General features: G+C 52.0%; 1 protein-coding gene across 1 annotated transcript in view; it reads right to left on the bottom strand.

Moving 5' to 3' along the window:
• The window catches only part of COL17A1 (collagen type XVII alpha 1 chain), a 48436-nt gene that overhangs the window by 17267 nt on the left and 12983 nt on the right, over positions 1 to 18186 (bottom strand). Inside the window, exons 8-27 of the mRNA XM_070432344.1 lie at positions 17545 to 17592; positions 16079 to 16216; positions 14650 to 14808; positions 13992 to 14063; positions 12696 to 12767; positions 11823 to 11891; positions 10663 to 10824; positions 9974 to 10054; positions 8523 to 8567; positions 7057 to 7272; positions 6056 to 6274; positions 5739 to 5768; positions 5351 to 5377; positions 3911 to 3937; positions 3763 to 3825; positions 2900 to 3004; positions 2104 to 2163; positions 1180 to 1215; positions 511 to 564; positions 228 to 263 (exon numbers count right to left, since the gene is read on the bottom strand). Of these exons, the coding sequence (XP_070288445.1) occupies positions 228 to 263; positions 511 to 564; positions 1180 to 1215; positions 2104 to 2163; positions 2900 to 3004; positions 3763 to 3825; positions 3911 to 3937; positions 5351 to 5377; positions 5739 to 5768; positions 6056 to 6274; positions 7057 to 7272; positions 8523 to 8567; positions 9974 to 10054; positions 10663 to 10824; positions 11823 to 11891; positions 12696 to 12767; positions 13992 to 14063; positions 14650 to 14808; positions 16079 to 16216; positions 17545 to 17592 (1719 nt within the window). The remainder of the gene's footprint in view (positions 1 to 227; positions 264 to 510; positions 565 to 1179; positions 1216 to 2103; positions 2164 to 2899; positions 3005 to 3762; positions 3826 to 3910; positions 3938 to 5350; positions 5378 to 5738; positions 5769 to 6055; positions 6275 to 7056; positions 7273 to 8522; positions 8568 to 9973; positions 10055 to 10662; positions 10825 to 11822; positions 11892 to 12695; positions 12768 to 13991; positions 14064 to 14649; positions 14809 to 16078; positions 16217 to 17544; positions 17593 to 18186) is intronic.

Below are 18186 nucleotides of genomic sequence, written 5' to 3'. Positions count from 1 at the left end.
CATCCTCGCCACCCCAAGGACTACCCACCCACAGTGCTGCAATGTGGGTGCTTTGTGACTCCTCTTTGTGCCTCAGTTTCCCTATATGAGAGGCATGTCCCTCCCAGCCCCAGGGTCCGGGAGCCAGAGTCATCTGTGTTCTTGGATGCCGGGGCACGAGTCACATTTGGGTTCCCAGGAGTCAGGCAGGCTCTAGTGATGTCTGAGCAGCAGGGGGAGCAACATACCTTTAGGTCCTGGTGGTCCCATAGAACCTCTGTCACCTGAAAAGGTAATGGCCAACCTGACATAAAGAGCCTTGGCAAGGAAGACAGGAAGGGCAGTGCCTGTGTCTGAAGACAGGCATCCCGCCCACCATCCTGACTTCCCCTCTCCTTGTGTGCCTGTCAGCCTGCACAGGCTGTTGGTTATGTCCATCTGACCCCCTCTGTCCCCCCAAGACCTCTTCTTGAGTGACTGGCACCTACAGGGTGACATCTCCCCCTACCCAGCTCCTTCCCACCAGCTTACCTTTGACGCCGGGGAGTCCCACTTCACCTCGGGGCCCTTGGAGACCTATAGGACCTGCGAGCAGAGGAAACCATGCAGGTGGGTGAGTGCCCCAGCTTTGGGACGTTCGGACATGGACACAGACACATGCATGCAGGCAGACGGGACATAACCATGTACACACGCATGTGTGCACACACCCGGGCACTTGCACACACACTTTGGAGTGAAAATCATGAGCTGCTCTCTGCGGATACCCCCCCACCTCCCTCCACGTCGTCCTGGTCCAGGTTCTCTGCCCCTGTGACTACCAGGCCCTGGTCAGGGGGCACCTTGTGGGACACTGACAGAGACACTGGCCTGCACTACACTGTGGGCTGTGGCTTGAGATTCCCAGGACAGCAGGATGAGGTCTGGCCAGGAGACATGAGGGAGAGGCAGGCACTTGCTCAGAGGTGAGGGCAGGATGGGAGCTGCCTGCTGCTGAAGCCGCCAGAGGGCCCAGGCCCCAGGCCATCTCACGGGGCTCCCTGGTACCAGACCTCAGCCGCAGGGGACAGTGTGGACCTGGATTTTGTACCTCCAGGTGCTCTTTAAATTCACTTCTTTTGCTTAAATAATGTTTGCTTTCCCTTTTGGCGGCCCTTCCTTTGCCCCAGAAATAACGTCTGTTATAAGCAGTGTACTGACCTGGGGGACCCTGTGGGCCCGGAGAACCACTGGCACCTGGAAGGACGACAGAACAACAGTGATCAGAGGGTCATACACAGGCCGGGGAGCTGACCCCACGGGGAAGGCCAGGGGGAGGCATGGGGCTCACTTCCCAGCGAGGGCTGTGTGCGCAGGCTACCCACACGGTCTGGGTTCTTGCCAGGACCCCAGAGCCAGTGGGTCTAAGACAGTGGTTCTCAACCTTCTGGCCCTTTAAATACAGTTCCTCATGTTGTGACCCAACCATAAAATTATTTTCGTTGCTACTTCATAACTGTCATGTCGCTACTGTTATGACTTGTAATGTAAATATCTGATATGCAGGATGGTCTTAGGCGACCCCTGTGAAAGGGTCCTTTGACCGCCAAGGGGGTCGCGACCCTCAGGTTGAGAACCGCTGGTCTAAGATGACCCAAAGCCAGTGCAAAGTCATCCTCAGGGAGGAGGCTGAAGCTGGTGGGATCAAGAGAGCCCTGCCCCTTCCCAGTCAGAGTAAAACATTTGGGCTGGGGCAGAGGAGGGAGGAGAGATGAGCCGTGGGCATCAGATCGAGAAGGCCCACTCTCCCGGGTGGTTCAGACACGTTGCATTTTGAATGTGTCTATCTGGGCCCAGACAGGTGAGGAGATGGTCTGACTTCTGATTTCCTGACCCATCCACCCACATAGGGGCCACATAATGGGGCCCCTAAAACAGATGGAAATACGGCCTCAAATCCTCCATGCAGCCCAAACCAGCCCCAACCCTGACCCCCACTCCTTTGTAGGGGACCCTCTGTGGGCCCATCGCCCCTGCACAGGCCTGGAGCAGAGGGTTAAGGCTGTCTGGGATCCTATCACCTGGACCTCTGTTATCTATCCAGGACATGGCAAACTTGGGTACCATCCTGGGCACCTGACTTACCTTTGGGACCCACAGAACCCGGGACGCCAGGTGGGCCAGGAACACCCGGTTCACCAGACCCTGGGGAGAAATGAGCACTCTGAGAGAGTCCACCCAGCCTGGGGGTGTCAGTGGGGGGTGGTCCCCACGCTGCCAGTGGCCTCTGAGCCATTGGGTACCTCCCCAAACCATGAATCAGCAAAACACCTTCAGTTCCTACCCTCAGAGCCTTTATGCTCCATGAAGTCTGGCACCCTAGATACTTGATACACGTTTGTTGCCTTATTGAGCAATATTTTTAAGAAAAAGGGAAGTTAAAAATTATGCTTCTTGCTCAGCTCATGACCTATTGGCATTGAGAGGATTTCTGGGGCCTATGCTTGGTTTTTCTTGGGGGAAAAAAAAAAAAACAACAACAAAAAAACCCAGACTCATGGTTAGGAATCTAATTGCAAAATCTTCCCGGACCTCTCCGGGGCTGGGCCTGTGTCTGGGGCTTTCCATGCCTCCTTCCTGGCTAGTTCCAGCCAAGAGAGGCCCGAGGATCTGAACCGCACTCCGCCTTCCACCAGGCCTGCTCCGAGCTCTTCAGCTCAGCCCTGACTCCTCGCCACCCCACATGGGAAGGCCCTTTCTCCCCGTGACCATGTTCTTCTTGCATTCTGAGCTCTGCAAGGTTCTCGGCCTGAGGCCAGGACCTATGGCCTTGCCCACACCCTCCACCAGGCCTGGCCAAGACCTGGCTCACGATGCCCCGCAAATGCTTGTGAGAAAAATGGATGTAACTAACCCTCCTGGTGAAGGAACTGCCTCTTACCTCTGTCCCCTTTCTCTCCAAACCCAGGTGGTCCCGGTTCACCCCGAGGACCCATGGGGCCTTCACGCCCTCTCTGGCCCACAGGTCCCTCCATGCCAGGGTCTCCTAGAAACAGAAATGGCCATGTGAGAGTTAGGGCCCTGAGGGCTCCGTGAGCAGCATCTCGCTGGTAGGACGCCTGCCGGGAGTCTCTGCACTGGTCCCCTGAAGTCCAGGCTCAACCCAGAAGCCAGAGCGACCCTTGAAAATGCATGAGAATCATGTCCCACCTCTGCCCCAAATCTGCAAGTGGCTTTTCTCCTCGCTGGAAAAGTCTTCACGAGGCCTCCAGGGCCCCACGTGGTCAGCCTCGCTCACTACCCTCTCTCTGGACTCTCTGGCTCCCTTCTGGGTTCTAGCTGAGGCCCCTACGATCTCCTCCTCTTCTTCCTCCTCCTCCTCCGCCTCCTCCTCTTCCTCTTCCTCATTACTCCTTGACCAGTGGGTACACCTGTGCCGAGGCCTGTGACTGCTCCCTCTGCCTGGAAGGTTACTCCAAGTTCTCCGCGTGCCCGGCTCCCTCATCCCCTCAAATCTTGGCTCACCTGGCACCTTCTCAGGGAGGCCTTTCCTGAGGGCTCCCTCAGGACTCCCCATGTCCCACCGGCCTCTGCCTTTCCCATTCCCAACCACCTCTTACCCCGCTATGAACTTCACATATTTATCTATTATCTTTCTTCCCCACCCCAACGTAAGCAAGAGTTTCTGTTTTACCCACTGATGTCTCCCCAACACCTAAAATGTCCTGGCACACAGTGGGCACTTGAATAAATGTCTACTGAGAGAGGGAGGGAGGAAGGAGTGGGTGGAGAAGCAGTTCTTACCAATGCTGCCCTTTTGTCCCTTTGGTCCTTCTGGACCTGGTTGTCCCAAGAGCCCAGGGATGCCTGTAGATACAAGAAAATACCTCCTAGAACCGGGGATCCAGGGCCCAGCAGCCCACCACCAGCCGTGCCATCAGAGACTACGCACCTGGAGTCCCAGGGAGCCCCCGATCTCCTGCGGGACAGAGATAACAAAGAGAAGTCAGCGCCAAGACTTGGGCCATTACCTAAAGGAGCCACCAGGTGGATTCAGACAGGATTGCCAAATACAGCAAATACAAATATAGGGTGCTCAGGAAGTCTGAATTGCAGATAAACATTGAATAAACTTTTAGTATAAGTATGTTTCATGTAACATTTGGGACATACTTATAGTGAAAGATTATCTGTACTTCGAATTTAACTGGGCAGCCCACATTTCCTGGCAACTGCAGGCTCAGGGGCTCCAGGACCTTTAGTCCCCATGCCCAGCAGGGTCAGGGGGTGTGACCTCCACACTGGAGTCCTGGGGAAGGGGAGCTGGGGCGGTGACCCAGGTGTGTGCATGGAGACAGGCAACCCTGAAGAGAAGAAGAGGACCACCAAGCGCAGGAACCCCAACTCCGGCACAGGGATCTCTTGGGGAGAAAGATGGAGCCCAGAGAGGTGACCCTGTCACCTTCAACAGTGATTCTCAGAATAAACTGGGGTGGTCAGGATTGCAGGCTCCTGTCCCCACCCACCTGTACCACCAGGACTGCTGACTCAGAGGCTCTGGAAGTGGGACCCAGAATCTCCTGCCCATGCTCACGCACACTGAAGTGTGTGAACCCCACTCCGCTAGATCAAGGGGCGCCGCTGTGGTCCCGGGATTGGAAACCGCCTCCTCCCACCATGGGCCCACCTCATTGATCGTCAAACCACTTCTCGAAGGAAATACATCAGTTTCTTACAGCACATACGTGTGTGCCACACACGGTAGCATGCGGTTGTCCCCAACTGACTAGCACTGTGGGCATCTGCCCCTGTTACTACATCCTGCGAACCCCTGGGGGCAGGTGCTGGTGCTCCTGCTGGACTCCCACAGGAGGCTCAGTTCCCAACGGCTGGGTTTTATCCCCGGTTTCCCCCGGCTAAGACCCCTGAGAGCAGGTGGCACACTTGGAATGGTGGTTCCTGACTTGATTCATCAGAATTAAAACCCGGGTAGAGGGTAGGTCTAGCCCCAGAGCATTTGCTCCAGAAACACCTGATTCTGAGCAGGGCCCAGGAATCTGCATTTATAGAAACCGCCAGGGGGTTGGGGAAGCTGAGAAGTAGCAGGCCCTCTGACTGCCCTTTGGAGCTGGGGGTTGATGTAGGCCCTCGACACAGGCTGCCCGAGGGCCTGCGAGTCCTTGGAGCCCTGAGAAGGGGCGAAGGCCAGTGATGCAGAGGCCTGCTCTGTCACGAAGCCCCTGCCCCACCAAAGCCCAAGTGTCTGCAGGCTGCTCTGCAATTCACGGTCCCACCACAGAGGGGCAATGGCCAAGAGCATGTGAGGGCGTTCTCTGAGCTTGCTGATTGCTTTAAACCGTCAACCCTCACTAATAATTAAGGTAAAAGTTACCTTTGAGGCCTGGACTTCCCATGTCACCTAAAATAAGAAAGATAAAACAATTGTGAATGGGGTGAGAACCCAAGGGCCTGTCTCTCATAGTCTGTAAGTCCAGCTGACAGCAGGTGAACCGCATTTCAGGGGGAGCTGGCGTGGGGCGTGGCTTCCTCTCAGTCTCCATCTGTGTCACTAGGCCCATCACCGGCCTCTCAGAGGATGCCCTAGGTCCCTTCCTGTCCTGAGATATTCTGACTGGACAGCCAATTCTCAACCCTCCCAACAGATGCTGTAAGATTTGTCTATTGCTCATCCTTCAATTTGGAAAACAGCTTTCTAATCCCAGAAAACAGGGCTCCAAATTCAGGAAACAAGAGGGAAAGGGCTCAACCCACTACAGTACCTTTAGGGCCAGGGTTTCCTCGGAGATTGCCTAGAAGAGAGAGTAAACCACGAGTTACTAGAGGTTACACATCTGTGTGACACACAGACACGAACGGGATCTCTGTGGTGAAGTGGGGAGAAACTGAGGGTAGGACTAGCATTCAGATTCTAAAATGTGCTACTTGTGTGATAGTGGGCAATTCTTTCCAGGCCTCAGTTTTCCCAACAGTAAAATGGGTTCACAGTACTGGTCCTGAGAGTGAAGGAAGTGAGAGAGTCCCCTGAGCAGGTACCACTCCACACACAGGCTGGCCCTTTGCCCTGCGACGTGCTCACCGTTTTCTTGCTCCATCATCAGCTTGTTTCTCATGAACAGCCAGAGCGCCTCCTGACTGGAAGCATCCAGCCCAGACTTGCCCATGCCTGTGCCCACATCGGGCGCCAGCCCCTGCAGCCGTTCCTTGTTGCTTCTCTCTATCTGCTCCTGCAGCAGCACGTTGCTCCGTATCCGCTCCAGCTCGTCCACTCGCGCTTTCAGCTTCCGCACCTCCTCCGCTGAAAGGGCAGAGGGGCAGAGGGGCAGCTCAGCCGAGGGGCAGCCCAGCGCCTTCCCAGCACACACTCGCTTCCCCGGAAGCCTGAACTGGGGGCTCTGGGGGCTGGGGAACTTCTTCTTGCCATTGGGGACATATTAAATATACATGTATATTTACTGATTTCAGAGAGGACGGGAAAGGGTGAGAGAGATAGAAACATCAATGATGAGAGAGAATTAATTGGCCATCTCCCGTCTGTCCCCCACTGGTTATCTAGCCCTCAACCTGGGCATGTGCCCTGACCTGGAATCGAACTGTGGCTTCCTGCTTCATAAGTCAATGCTCAACCACTGAGCCACACAGGCCAGGCTGTTGGGGACAATTTGATAGAATGCTTATGGCTAGCAGCCAGATTATGGCTAGCTACTTAAAATTGTCATTGACCTTTAAAGAAACCTGGTCTGGGTGGGTGGGCTCAGTCTTCTCATTTGAGAGAGTGATAGTGCTGGCTCTCACCCTCCCTGGGAGCTGTGTGAGGCCAACAGAGCTGTGGCGGGCAAAACTGCTATGAGAAGGCCTGGCCTGACTACCCTGGCAGCTGGGAGCCTAGAGCAGTGCTGCAGGGATGGGGTCCTGGGCAACGGAGCTGCACCAGAATCCCATCTCCGCCACTAGGTGGCGCCCTCCCAGTGCCTGTTTCCCCACCCACAGCACAGAGCTCTGCACTGATGCCGTACACTTGGGACACAGCCAATTCCTGCCCTTTGAATGGGCAGCTGCCCTGCCACCGTCACCACGTACCCAGAGCAATGAGGCCGAAGAGCAGCCCCAGGAGCAGCAGCCAGGTGAGCAGCAGGCCCAGCAGCCACTTCCACCAGCTGCAGCAGGAGCCGCAGGGGCACCAGGCGGGCGCTGCTCCCCACGGGCCCGCGCCAACACCGCCGCCAGCACCACCACCGCCGCCGCCTTTACCGCCACTGACACCGTTATGGTGATCGTAGCCGTAGCCGTGGATATCTGTGGGAGAGAGAGGAAGGGGAAGGGGAAGGCAGGCGGCTTTGGCTCTCTTCCCTCTAAATTCTCTGGCTGTGGGGACTTCCTGTGGGCCTGAGTGAACGTAGTAAGTCTTTCAGGTTCGTGTGCGGCCCCATGAAGGATGAGGCTGGTGGAGAGCAGAAGTCTGACAACCCTGGGCTTGAGCTGTGTGACCCTGAGATGGTCACTTAACTACCGTTTCCTTTTTTTACCCTTTTCTTTTAACTACAATGAGCTTAAAGGACGACTTACTTCATAGGACAGTTGCTGAGTGAAACGAGAGGCATGGAAGGCAGTTAGCAGGGGATGTAGCACAGAGGGCTCCGTTTAAAACTATTTTATTTTATTTTTTTAAAATATATTTTTATTGATTTCAGAGAGAAAGGGAGAAGGGAGAGATAGTAACATCAATGATGAGAGGGAATCATTGACTGGCTGCCTCCTGCACGCCCCCTACTGGGGATCGGGCCCGCAACCCAGGCACGTGCCCTGACTGGAATCGAACCCAGGACCCTTTAGTCTACAGGCTGATGCTCTATCCACTGAGCCAAACCAGGTAGGGCTCGGTTTAAAACTCTTGATGAAGAACTTTGACCTGCCACAACCTACATTTTATTAGGCCCAAACCAAAGGTGTTCCCATCTCCATGGTGCAGTGTTCACAACTCTGTGTGTAACACCCAAGTGCCTAGAATGACACTCAGCATTTAAGGCATGCCTGGCCAATTTCTTTTTTTGTAAAAGGCTTTGTTAGTATTTAATATGGGGTGCTAACCGTTGCTCTGCCTCTCTTACAAGGCTAGAGGAGGAAGAGAGGAAAGTGTAAAGGGTTGGAGATGTACATGAATTAGTGCCACCTTAAAGCCTCTGTGTGTATGTCTGGGGGGTGGACAACAGCAGCCCTGCTGTGCTGCTCCTGCCACAGGGGGAGCCCCTGGACCTGAGGGCAGGTAGCAGTGTGTGTGTGTGTGTGTGTGTGTGTGTGTGTGTGTGTGTAGGGAGGGGGGAGCTGTGAGCAAACTGCCCCTGAACTAAGCTTCTTCTGTGAACCACTCTAGCCCCGGCCTGCCCCCTCTACCGCCCTCCACCCCGTTCCCTTGAGCCTTCAGGGACACTCTTTAGAGCTGGGTGGCTCAGGTGTGCACTGGCTCCAGGCTAGGGGGCCTTATCTGTTCCTCACCATCACCAGGCCCACAGGCTGCTGTCACTGCAGGACTCGCCGGGCTCACCTACCTGCGGAGGCCACTTTGCCCTTTGTGGACACAGTCTTCACGTCTCCTGAAAGACAAGCACCGAGAAGAGGTTTTGACCTGAGCTTTTATGTATTTTTATTTTTAAAAATATCTTTTTTGATTTCAGAGAGGGAGGGAGAGATAGAAACATTAACGATGAGAGAGAATCATTGATTGGCTGCCTCCTGCACACCCCTCATGGGGATCGGGCCTGCAACCCGAGCCATGTGTCCTTGATTGGAATCAAACCCAGGACCCTTCAGTCCACAGGCCAATGCTCTATCCACTGACCCAAACTGTCTAGGGCTTGACTTGAGCTTTTAAATGTGAGGAGCCCGCAGACAGCCTCTGTGCAGATTTTGGGCAGGGCTTTAGGTAGATGTACCCCATGTACCCCCCAGGCACCTTGAGTAATTGCATCAATGCAGACATGACTTGACAAACAATTAATGGTGGGGAAAAGCAGTGTCATAACCCTCTTGTGACCTGAAACCTGTAAAGCCCTAGACATTTTCAGAGGACCACTGAGGAGTGACCTTTGCTCTCAAACAATAAATGTGCTTGAGAGAAATGACTTGATTTTTTTGGTGCAGGGACTTTTATTTTTAATTTATCTATATTGTTGAAAGTATTACAGATGTCCTTTTTTTCCCCATTGACCCCCCACCCCCAGGACTTCTTGGCGAAGGGACTTTGAATGCAAGTTCCTGACCTGGGGTGGAGGGACCCCGACAGCAAGGATGGGCTGGGAGGAGGGCTGTTCCTGAGTTCCTGATGCTATCTGACCATGGAGTGTTTGTGGGCATGTGCGAGATTTTCTGGGAAAGTTGTTCACAGCTTTCATCAGATTCTGAAAGGGTCTTTTGGCTTCACTGCCCCATTTCCACCCCTACAATGTAAGGAACTGCTAACTTAGGCATTGTCAGGCTGAGACTGATTTTATTTGCATTTATCTAAAAATGTTCTATGATGTACTTTTCCCTTCCTTTGCTGACCCTGCCCTTCCCTCCCCCCTGAAACCAGTGATTTGGAGAGATGTTTCGGGACTCACAGCAGTGAAGCAATGTGTTTATCTACAAGAGGATCCAGGTATTTGAGAAGAAAAAATAAAGCTAGCAAGTGCTTTGCAAAGAATTTTTCTATTAGTTCTGAAAATTAAGGGAGGATGAGTAAGTGAGAAAAAAAAATACCATTGTAGGCTTTACACATGTCATGGGAAAGCTTTTGTTTCAATATTGTACGTGCACAAGTCAATTGGAAGCCTGTTAAAACGCAGCCTCTGGCTCAGCAGGCCTGGGCTAGGGCCTGGGCGTCTGTAACAGGCTCCCAGGTGCTGCCACTGCTGCTGGTCCAGGGACCACCTGTGGAGTAGTGAGGTCTCAGGAGACAAATACGTAAATGAAACGTGGATGGGCTGAAGGCAAGGTGGACAGAGATCAGATGTAGTCTTACCATTAGTATCCAAGATCAGCTTAGTGTCAGTGGTGTAGGCAGCTTGCTTTTCCTTTTTTAGTGTGTCCTCTGAAAAAGAAGCTGTGCACACAACTCATGACAATCTAGGCCAGTGATGGCGAACCTATGACATGCGTGTCAGAGGTGACATGTGAACTCATTTTTTGGTTGATTTTTCTTTGTTAAATGGCATTTAAATATATAAAATAAATATCAGAAATATAAGTCTTTGTTTTACTATGGTTGAAAACATCAGAAAATTTCTATATGTGACACGGCACCAGAGTTAAGTTAGGGTTTTTCAAAATGCTGACACGCCAAGCTCAAAAGGTTCGCCATCAATGATCTAGGCTATTCCCTACCCCCTCTCCAACCCCACTCCACATCCTGTCCACATGGGGAGGTAGAGGTAGCCAGGTAGGAAGAGGACCCCGCCTTCCTGGGGTTAATCCCCCCATGTGTGTTTGCGGTTGGGAGTCTTACTGAGGTTGCTCTTTTCCAGAATTTTCCAGGCTTGTCTGCATTCTAGGCAGACCCAAGGAGCACCCTGTTTAGGCAGGCAGTTTTTCATTTGAATGGATGACTGTGCTTTCACTATTAAAACATCTCAAACCACCTTGCTAGGACATTGGGTCTCCTACACTGTCTGCCTTTCTTCTGACACCTGAGTCCCTTGGGCTCCCACCTACTTGCAGCGATGCTGGCGGGGGAGGCAGTAAAGACCTTCCCGCTGTCCTTGTTCATGATCAGCAGCTCCATCTCCTTCTTGGCAGGCACATTATCTTTCTCCAGGATCAGGAACTTACAGTCCTTGTGTAAGAGCTCATCATTCTGGACACTCGTGGTACAGGCTAGAGAGGAAGAGGTGGGTGAGGAGGAAGGAAAAGGTGCCAGGAGGAGGTGGAGGGAAGAAATGACCAGAAGAGGAAGGAAAAGGAAAAGGGGAGGGGGGGGGGGGGGAAAGAGAGATTAGTAGGTGTGTCCAAGGGTCTCTGGTCTCCCTGACAGTGGTTGCTAAGAAGCATCTTGGGGACCAAAGACAATCTCCCTGCTTCACTGGGCCTGGTCGTGAGGAGGTTGGGTCCATGTCAGAAGTACTGGGGGGCTGGCTGATGGGCTGCCTTCCACCTGGACGCTACAGGATCTCTATTGAATGGACAAAAGTCCTCTTCTCAGACAGGCCCTTCTTTAACCTGCTGGGTTCATTTCTATCCTTCAGGTCTCAGGTGTTAGCGTCCTGGGGGGTTTTCCTGGCCACCCCGTCTAATATACACACATTCCTTTTTCTACTCTTTCACCTATTTCTTTCCTTCAAATTATCTTGCCAACTTGTTTATCTGCGTCCACCGCAATTGTCAGGCTGGTGGGCAGGAACCTAGCCTGCCTTGTTCATTCTGTGGTCCAGGCGCTTAGAACAGCATCCGGAAGGAAACACCCAGGATCAGAGCCATGGCGGAAGCGGCTGGCCCTGTGCGGTGAGCCCAAGTCGATAAAGGGTCTGCAGAAGGTAGGGAGGGTGTGGCAGCTTTGACCGGCTCCTTGGTTCTTGCCATGGGTGACAGGTAACAGGAGCAGGCCAGGGGCTTCCAGACAAAGGTGGGAGCTGGGGTGTAAGTGTCTGACCCTAGGCCGGTGTGGAGGGTGAAGCTTCCTGCCTCCCTTGGACAGAAAGGTCAAGGTGAGGTCAGAGAGACGCTCATCTCTGCTCATTTCTGGAAGTTACCAAGAGGCCCATTTGGGACCTTAGACCACCAATGGATTATATCCACTCTTCCATATGCTAAGTGTCACCAAGGAGCAATTTTTCCGGTTCTGCAGCCTGCCCCTGGCAGCTGGGGACAGCACTCACCGGCAGAGGTGGACACGCCAGTGCTCACTACAGCAGGGCTCTGGGGTACGTTTTTCTTCATCCCGTACGCTGCAAGAGAGGAACCACTGAGTGAGTGGGACCAGAGTGGGAGGGCAGCTCCACGCAACTTAGCAGCAGCCTGACCAGCCCTGGCAGACAGGCAGCCTCCCCATGTGAGAGGAAGATAATAATAATGAATAATAATTATGAATGAATAATGAACATGAAGAATAAGGAATAATGCAATCAACTCTCCAGCCACGGGGGCAGCAATGAGAGCTTAGATGGAACTTTCTTTGGTATAATTCTCATCCTTCTAGAACAGTTCTAAAGGTCACCTCCTCCATGAAGTCCTCTTAGATCCTCCCACATTACCTTCCCTCTGAACTCCTACAACCCTAACACCTGCTCTGCACAATTTGATTCATGTTATCTTATAGAATCCCCCAATAGTTTCATGTTTATTACACTTTTTACTCCAACTAAACAGTAAGCAAATTGAGGGCCAGGGCGGAGGCTCATGCCTCTTCTGTCCACCCTCCCCCAGGTGTGCACAAGGAGCAAACCATAAAATCAGCCAGATGATTGATTTTCAATGGCAGTGGGCAGTCAGGGATAGCAGTGAATCACAGGGCTACACAGGTGACACCCCACAGTAATATTCCCCCAGGTTTTCACATGTCTGATCCAGCAAATGATTAAGGTTGGCATCTCTAGGTTGGGAGTGGGGGCTGTTTCTTTGGTGGGAAAGGTTGATTGATTTTTAGGGACATCTTGGTCTCTCTGATTCAGTGGTTGAAAGGAATATTGTGAGTTATAGCTTCAAAGAAGCATTACTTCCCAGCCCCTAAGCTCCAAGCCTTAGCTACTGACCTGTGGAGGTGGTGGCCATGCCGTGGGACAGGGCGGATGAGCTGGGGGCCAGATTGTTCTGCATGCCAAACACTGTGAAAGGAATTGAAGACAGGTGAGCGCAGGTGCAGAGAGGAGGGTCCTCAGCTTAAGGCAGCTCTACCCCCGGCACCCCAATACCTTTCATGATAAATAAATGCCTTTGCATATGACAGATTCCCAAACTTTCTCAGTTCTCACATTCTAAGTGACAGCAATTTTTTTATGCCCACCTCCCCATCTTGGGCTAAAAGTTACAAATAGTTCCATTTATTGAATACTTAGGTCTACACAGCTTACAGTGGTAGTTCACACAGGGTTTGACATTTCACTGTATTCAAAAATACCCTTGGAATGTAAAAACACCCCAGAGTTCCCTGTTCCCGACAGCACCCTAGGGTGCCCTGGTGGTGCACAGTGTGGGAACTGTGGGCATAGGATACAGACACAAGGGGGCCAAAGGCATAGACTTGGCAGAGACCTCGTTTTCCCTTGAACTCTTCCTTCTGACTCAAACACATCAAGCTCCCCTCACCCCTAGTCTGACTTCAAAGCCGAAGCTCACTCCTCCCCAGTTAACACTTTCTCTTATTCCATCCTGTGTAGTGTTTGGGGTACAAGATTGTGGATTTAATATCTTCAGTCAGGACTTGGCTAAACAGAATAGCAAAGGCAGAAGAAATGAAGCCTGAACCAGGTGTCTTCAGGGTTTGGTGGGATGCTAGTCAATTGGAGGTGTTGAAACAGAGATATGCCGATCAAGTAAATAAGGAGGCCAACATCATCATGTTAATTAGTCATATGCCACAAGGAGAAGGCACATTCCTTTAAAAAAAAGAGGTGGCTGGTGACTTACATTCAGGCTGTTGCAATGTACATGGAAATAGAGTGAATACATTTGAGCTCCCAATGACCTACAGTATTTATAAAAAGACCTGAAGAAAGAGCTTTCTAACTTTACAATGTTGTGGTTTTCTTTTTTTGTTTGTTTTACCTGAAATGTCCTAAGCCAGGCCTCACCTAGCTTCTTTCCTCCCATTTCTCCACCTCTCAGAGAAAACGTGTAAGTGAGGTCTCCGGCCCTCCACCCTTAGACCTGTCTCTGACCTTGGGCAGCGCTGGGCCACTGCCTGTGTTGGTGTATATGCAGGAATGTCCTCGTCCTCCTGGGCAGAAAGGACCTCTTCTCTAGAAACCATAGATTCTCCTCACCAGGAAGGAGCATGTATATATGAAAGCGAACCACCTGGAAAGGGCGATGGACTGGCGAGCACTGACCTGAGGAGCAGGTGCTGATTCCGGGGTGCAGAGTAGGGGAGCAGGAGGCCATGTTGTTTGGAACTCCGAAGACTGCAGGGGAGACGGGGGGCTGTGAGAGGGACGTCCCGCCCAGAACAGGGGGTGCCCCAAAAGCTCCAGAATTAATAGGTTGCATTTTTATATTTTGTTAAATTTGTTTTTAGGAAAATCGTAGGCACTTGCCTTGCCGCAGAGAACCATACATTTGTCTCTGGTTTGTGCCTTAGATCTTAGCCAAGGGCTGGTCGAAGGTTGGTTAGGCCTCAAGTGGACATTAGCTCTGGCCAAAGCCCACTTGTTAGTGACCATTTTACAGAAAAGGAACTTGAAACCAGAGACGGTAAATAACTAGCTCAGGGTCACAGTTAATGCACATGAAGTCAAACCAGGTTCCTGGCACCTGCTTTCATGTTTTTCCCACTGCGTTTTTTCTGACGCATGTGGAATATAATTCTTTTTATAGAGGACCCACCCAAAGAAACACCTTGGAGACTGAAAGGAAATGAAGTTCCAGTGGAAAAACCTTGGGATGTTTGGCCACAGAAAGCCCCTCTAGCAAGCCTTGGGGTCTTTCAGCTCCAGGTAAAGGTGAGAAGGGCTCTGGGGTGGGAGGGGACATGCACTGCGCATCACATACCTGATCCTGAGGAATAGGCATTGGTGTTGAGGAGGGAGGAGGAGTGGGTTGTCATGTTGTTGTGATAGGTCCCCATGGAGGACCCTGCCGGCAAGGTGGAGGACCACATGTGGGAGGGAAGGTTGGCATCCAGGATGGTTGCATCATAGGTGCCGGACACTGGAAACAGACAGACAGACTTCCCAGTGAGAGACAAACCAGAGCTCTGTGCTGGGGTGACCCAATTGGCTCTGTTTGCTGGGACTTTCCTGGTTTAGCCCTGAAGGTCCCACATCCCAGCAACCTCTTGGTCTAGGGCAAACTGGGGCTGTTGCTCATCCCAGTTCTGCCTGAAGCCTCGGAGCTGGTGCAACCTTATCCCTTGGGTTAGACATTCTTGCTGGCTCTTGATGAAATTTGAAGTAGGTCACCCATTTCTCCTTCTAAGCCACCCTCCCCACCTCCTTTGAGCGGTCCCCACCAATGTTCTCATTCTCTCTTTGTTCCTGTCTCCACCTTCAAAAATACCAGGGAGCAGCGAGTGAGGCCCCACAGCAAATGCCCACAGGATTCCAGGCACACAGCAAGCACAGGCAGGGAGCCCACACTTTCAAGGCCACTCCACACGGATGACAGCCTTTTCTGGTTAAACTCTCCTTGCCAAGGAGACCCAAAGGCACTCTGCCCCCAAGAAGGGGTTTTGGTGCTTCTACAAATCTGAAGCCAATTCTGCCTATTCCTTCTACGAGAGGGAGCTAGCCCCGCAGGTCATAAAGTGCTCTGAGGTTTCGGTTGTATTAAAAGGTAAAAGGAAGATCACAATCTCAAGGTTTCTCTCCCCACCCCAGTAGCAGATGACAGGAAAGCTTCACTTACACCTTAGCAGCACTGGCTTCTTTCCTCATCTCCCTCCATGGATCTCCTCATTCCTCTTTCTGCCTCCCACAGAGCCCACCTTACACGTGGTAGGCACATGATATATGAGTGTTGGACAACCCTCATCCCATCTGACCATGATCTCTTGGTTATCTGACTGCCCCCAGAGGCCCTCGCCTCCACAAGGGCAATGGGTGTGTCTGTCTTGTTCATTGCCTTTCCTCAGTGCCTGGTGCTTGGCATGGAGGAGGCAAATAATAAACATTCACTGAATGAATAAATGAATGAATCAATGAAAGAAAACATGACAACTTCCCAATATTCTTCATCTTGGGGAACCTGGCCAACACATTCCCAGGAGATGTCAAGAACCTCCTGGAGGAAATCTCTAGGATGTAGAGCCTGACTCAGCAGGCCCCTGGGATGGCTGACCAGCCCACATTTTCATGCTGCATAAAGGGCAGTGCTTTGCCGTAGTCTGAGGGCCTGCCAGGGTATGACTGAATTCCTGGACCAGGACTAATACACCGCCTTGTTCCCTTCCCTCCATGCAGCCCGGGGCTGTAGGGCTCACCTGACTGGGAGCTCACGGTTTTGGTCTCCACAGTGCCTTTCTTAGGGATGGGGAGCGTGTTGGAGGAATTCCGGGTGGGGCTCGCGCTGGCTGATCGGCTTCCCTTGACCAGACGTTTAACTTCATCCAATTCCGTCCCTGTAGAAGAATCCCCACATTTTCCATTAGGCCCAGGATGATTTCCCAAGTCCGGCTGCAGTGAGAGTTTCATTTATGGCATTCTGAACATGAGGGAGGATGGCATCTACTTTGCATGCTGGGACATTTTTGGTTAGCCTGATAATTTTTGCATTTTGTCAATTTATAGCACTTAATAACCTGGCACTTTGTAATATTAATGGCCTCATAAATATAGTGCCTCTACAAGGAGGTCAAAATCGTCAGTAGATATTTCCTAATTATACCTCATCAGACACCACAGGGATGACTCTGTGGCTGAAAGACAATGTCATCCTGGGTCAAGGGAAATTTATACCCAGGGCAGTTAGAGAACCGGGCCCCTTGAAACAAATGGTTCAGTAGTGATTTCAACCCCTGCGCAGGACGCCTCAGGTGTCGGGTCCCTGACCTTGTATGCTCTGCAGTGTCGGAGGGATTTCTGGCCCATAACTCCTAAACATTATGCTGCTTTTGTGTGAGTTAATTTCAAGCCCGTCTGGCTGTTATTATTTGCAGCAAGGCGATCTAGTGGAGCAGGCTCCCTGTGCTCCCCACATGGCAAACAGCAGAGGAGGGAGGAGGGGGAGGCATGGTGCAAGGGCAATGCATAAAAGGAGACAGATTTGCAGACAACACTTGCTGGAAGACCACCCAGGACCCCCTCCCCTGATATCCCCATCCTATGGACTCAGCACCCCTAAGCCTAGAAGGGCTCAGATGAGACAGCATCAGGCCTAGGGTCAGATTCCTGGACCCCAGGCACTGAGCTCTTTGGGCAAGTGCCCATCTCTGATTCCTGAGCCACCCACTCAGCTCCTGTCCTAATAGTTGGGCTCATTTCAAAATGTCAAATAACCTCTAACAAGAACAAAAGAAGTCTAACACAGCAGACAGAGATAGGGAATCCCTAACATTTGAGATTGCTGCTTTTCCTTCAGCCACACTGAAGCTTTCTCCAAAGTCTCACCATATGGTCCTCAAATGTCTGCCAGCTCATCCCATGGAGCCTAATTGACCCACCCTTCAGTCTCTCTTCAAGTGACACTAACCCAGGAAGGCTTCCCAGGACCCCTGCCCCCTCCACTCCCTGAGCTGTCATAGCTGGTTGTTGACTGTCTCCCTATTAGTCTGTGACCAATGGAACAACAGGGACTGTGACTTACTCAGCTCCTTTCCCCCTGCACCTAGCACAGGATCTCTCTCACAGAAGGCCCTCAGAGACATTTAATGATTGAGTGACTGCACACACACACACACAGCCCTGGATTCCTGGGCCCTTTCTTTTCAGCAAGACAGTGACCACTTACATCGGGTAGATGGGGATGCACTCTGCAGTCGCACTCGGATTTCACTCTCTGCAGGAGGAAAGGGAAGGAGATGGCTGTGAGTGAAGGAACTTGGGTCACAGTGCCTGACACTGAGCTCTGAGCAGTGGATAAATCTTTGGGCTGTTTTGAGATCTGTGTCCTGGGAACAGGACACCCAGGTATACTCAGGACGAGTGCTGCTCAAAAAAAATGTCCTCTCCCTTCACCCCAGCCTGCCCACTGCACACCTCCAGCCGCCTGGAGACTTCTGATGAAACCCCAGGCTGAAGAGGGCGGCTCCATCACAGTCATCAATGACCCACCCCTTTCCAGTCACCCGTTTCCCAGTTGCCAGAACCACGCTGCTCTCCCGCCTGCAGGGTCTCTCAGGCAGTAGCGAGAGGATTCTAAAACCTGTAATGTTTACTTAGCCATTTTGGCCTCGTCAGAAATGCAGAGGGCAGAAAGTGGGTAAACATTATTAGTTTCAGGTGGAAGACTGGCCTCTTTCCACTATCAGCCTAAAGTTGTGGTTGGTTGGTATGCTCCTAACTTTTCAAGTCTAGGCTGGCCATCGAGAACTCCCAAAGCCTATGAAGAATTCTGCCTTCTGCGTGGCCCTGACACCTGCTCCTCACCAGG

This window comes from Myotis yumanensis, unplaced genomic scaffold (assembly GCF_028538775.1).
Source record: "Myotis yumanensis isolate MYYU_CA2020_CCGP unplaced genomic scaffold, mMyoYum1.0.hap1 SCAF_13, whole genome shotgun sequence".
Taxonomy (NCBI): domain Eukaryota; kingdom Metazoa; phylum Chordata; class Mammalia; order Chiroptera; family Vespertilionidae; genus Myotis; species Myotis yumanensis.
The sequence above is the reverse complement of the archived record's forward strand: the minus strand, read 5'-3'. Positions and strand labels throughout refer to the sequence as shown.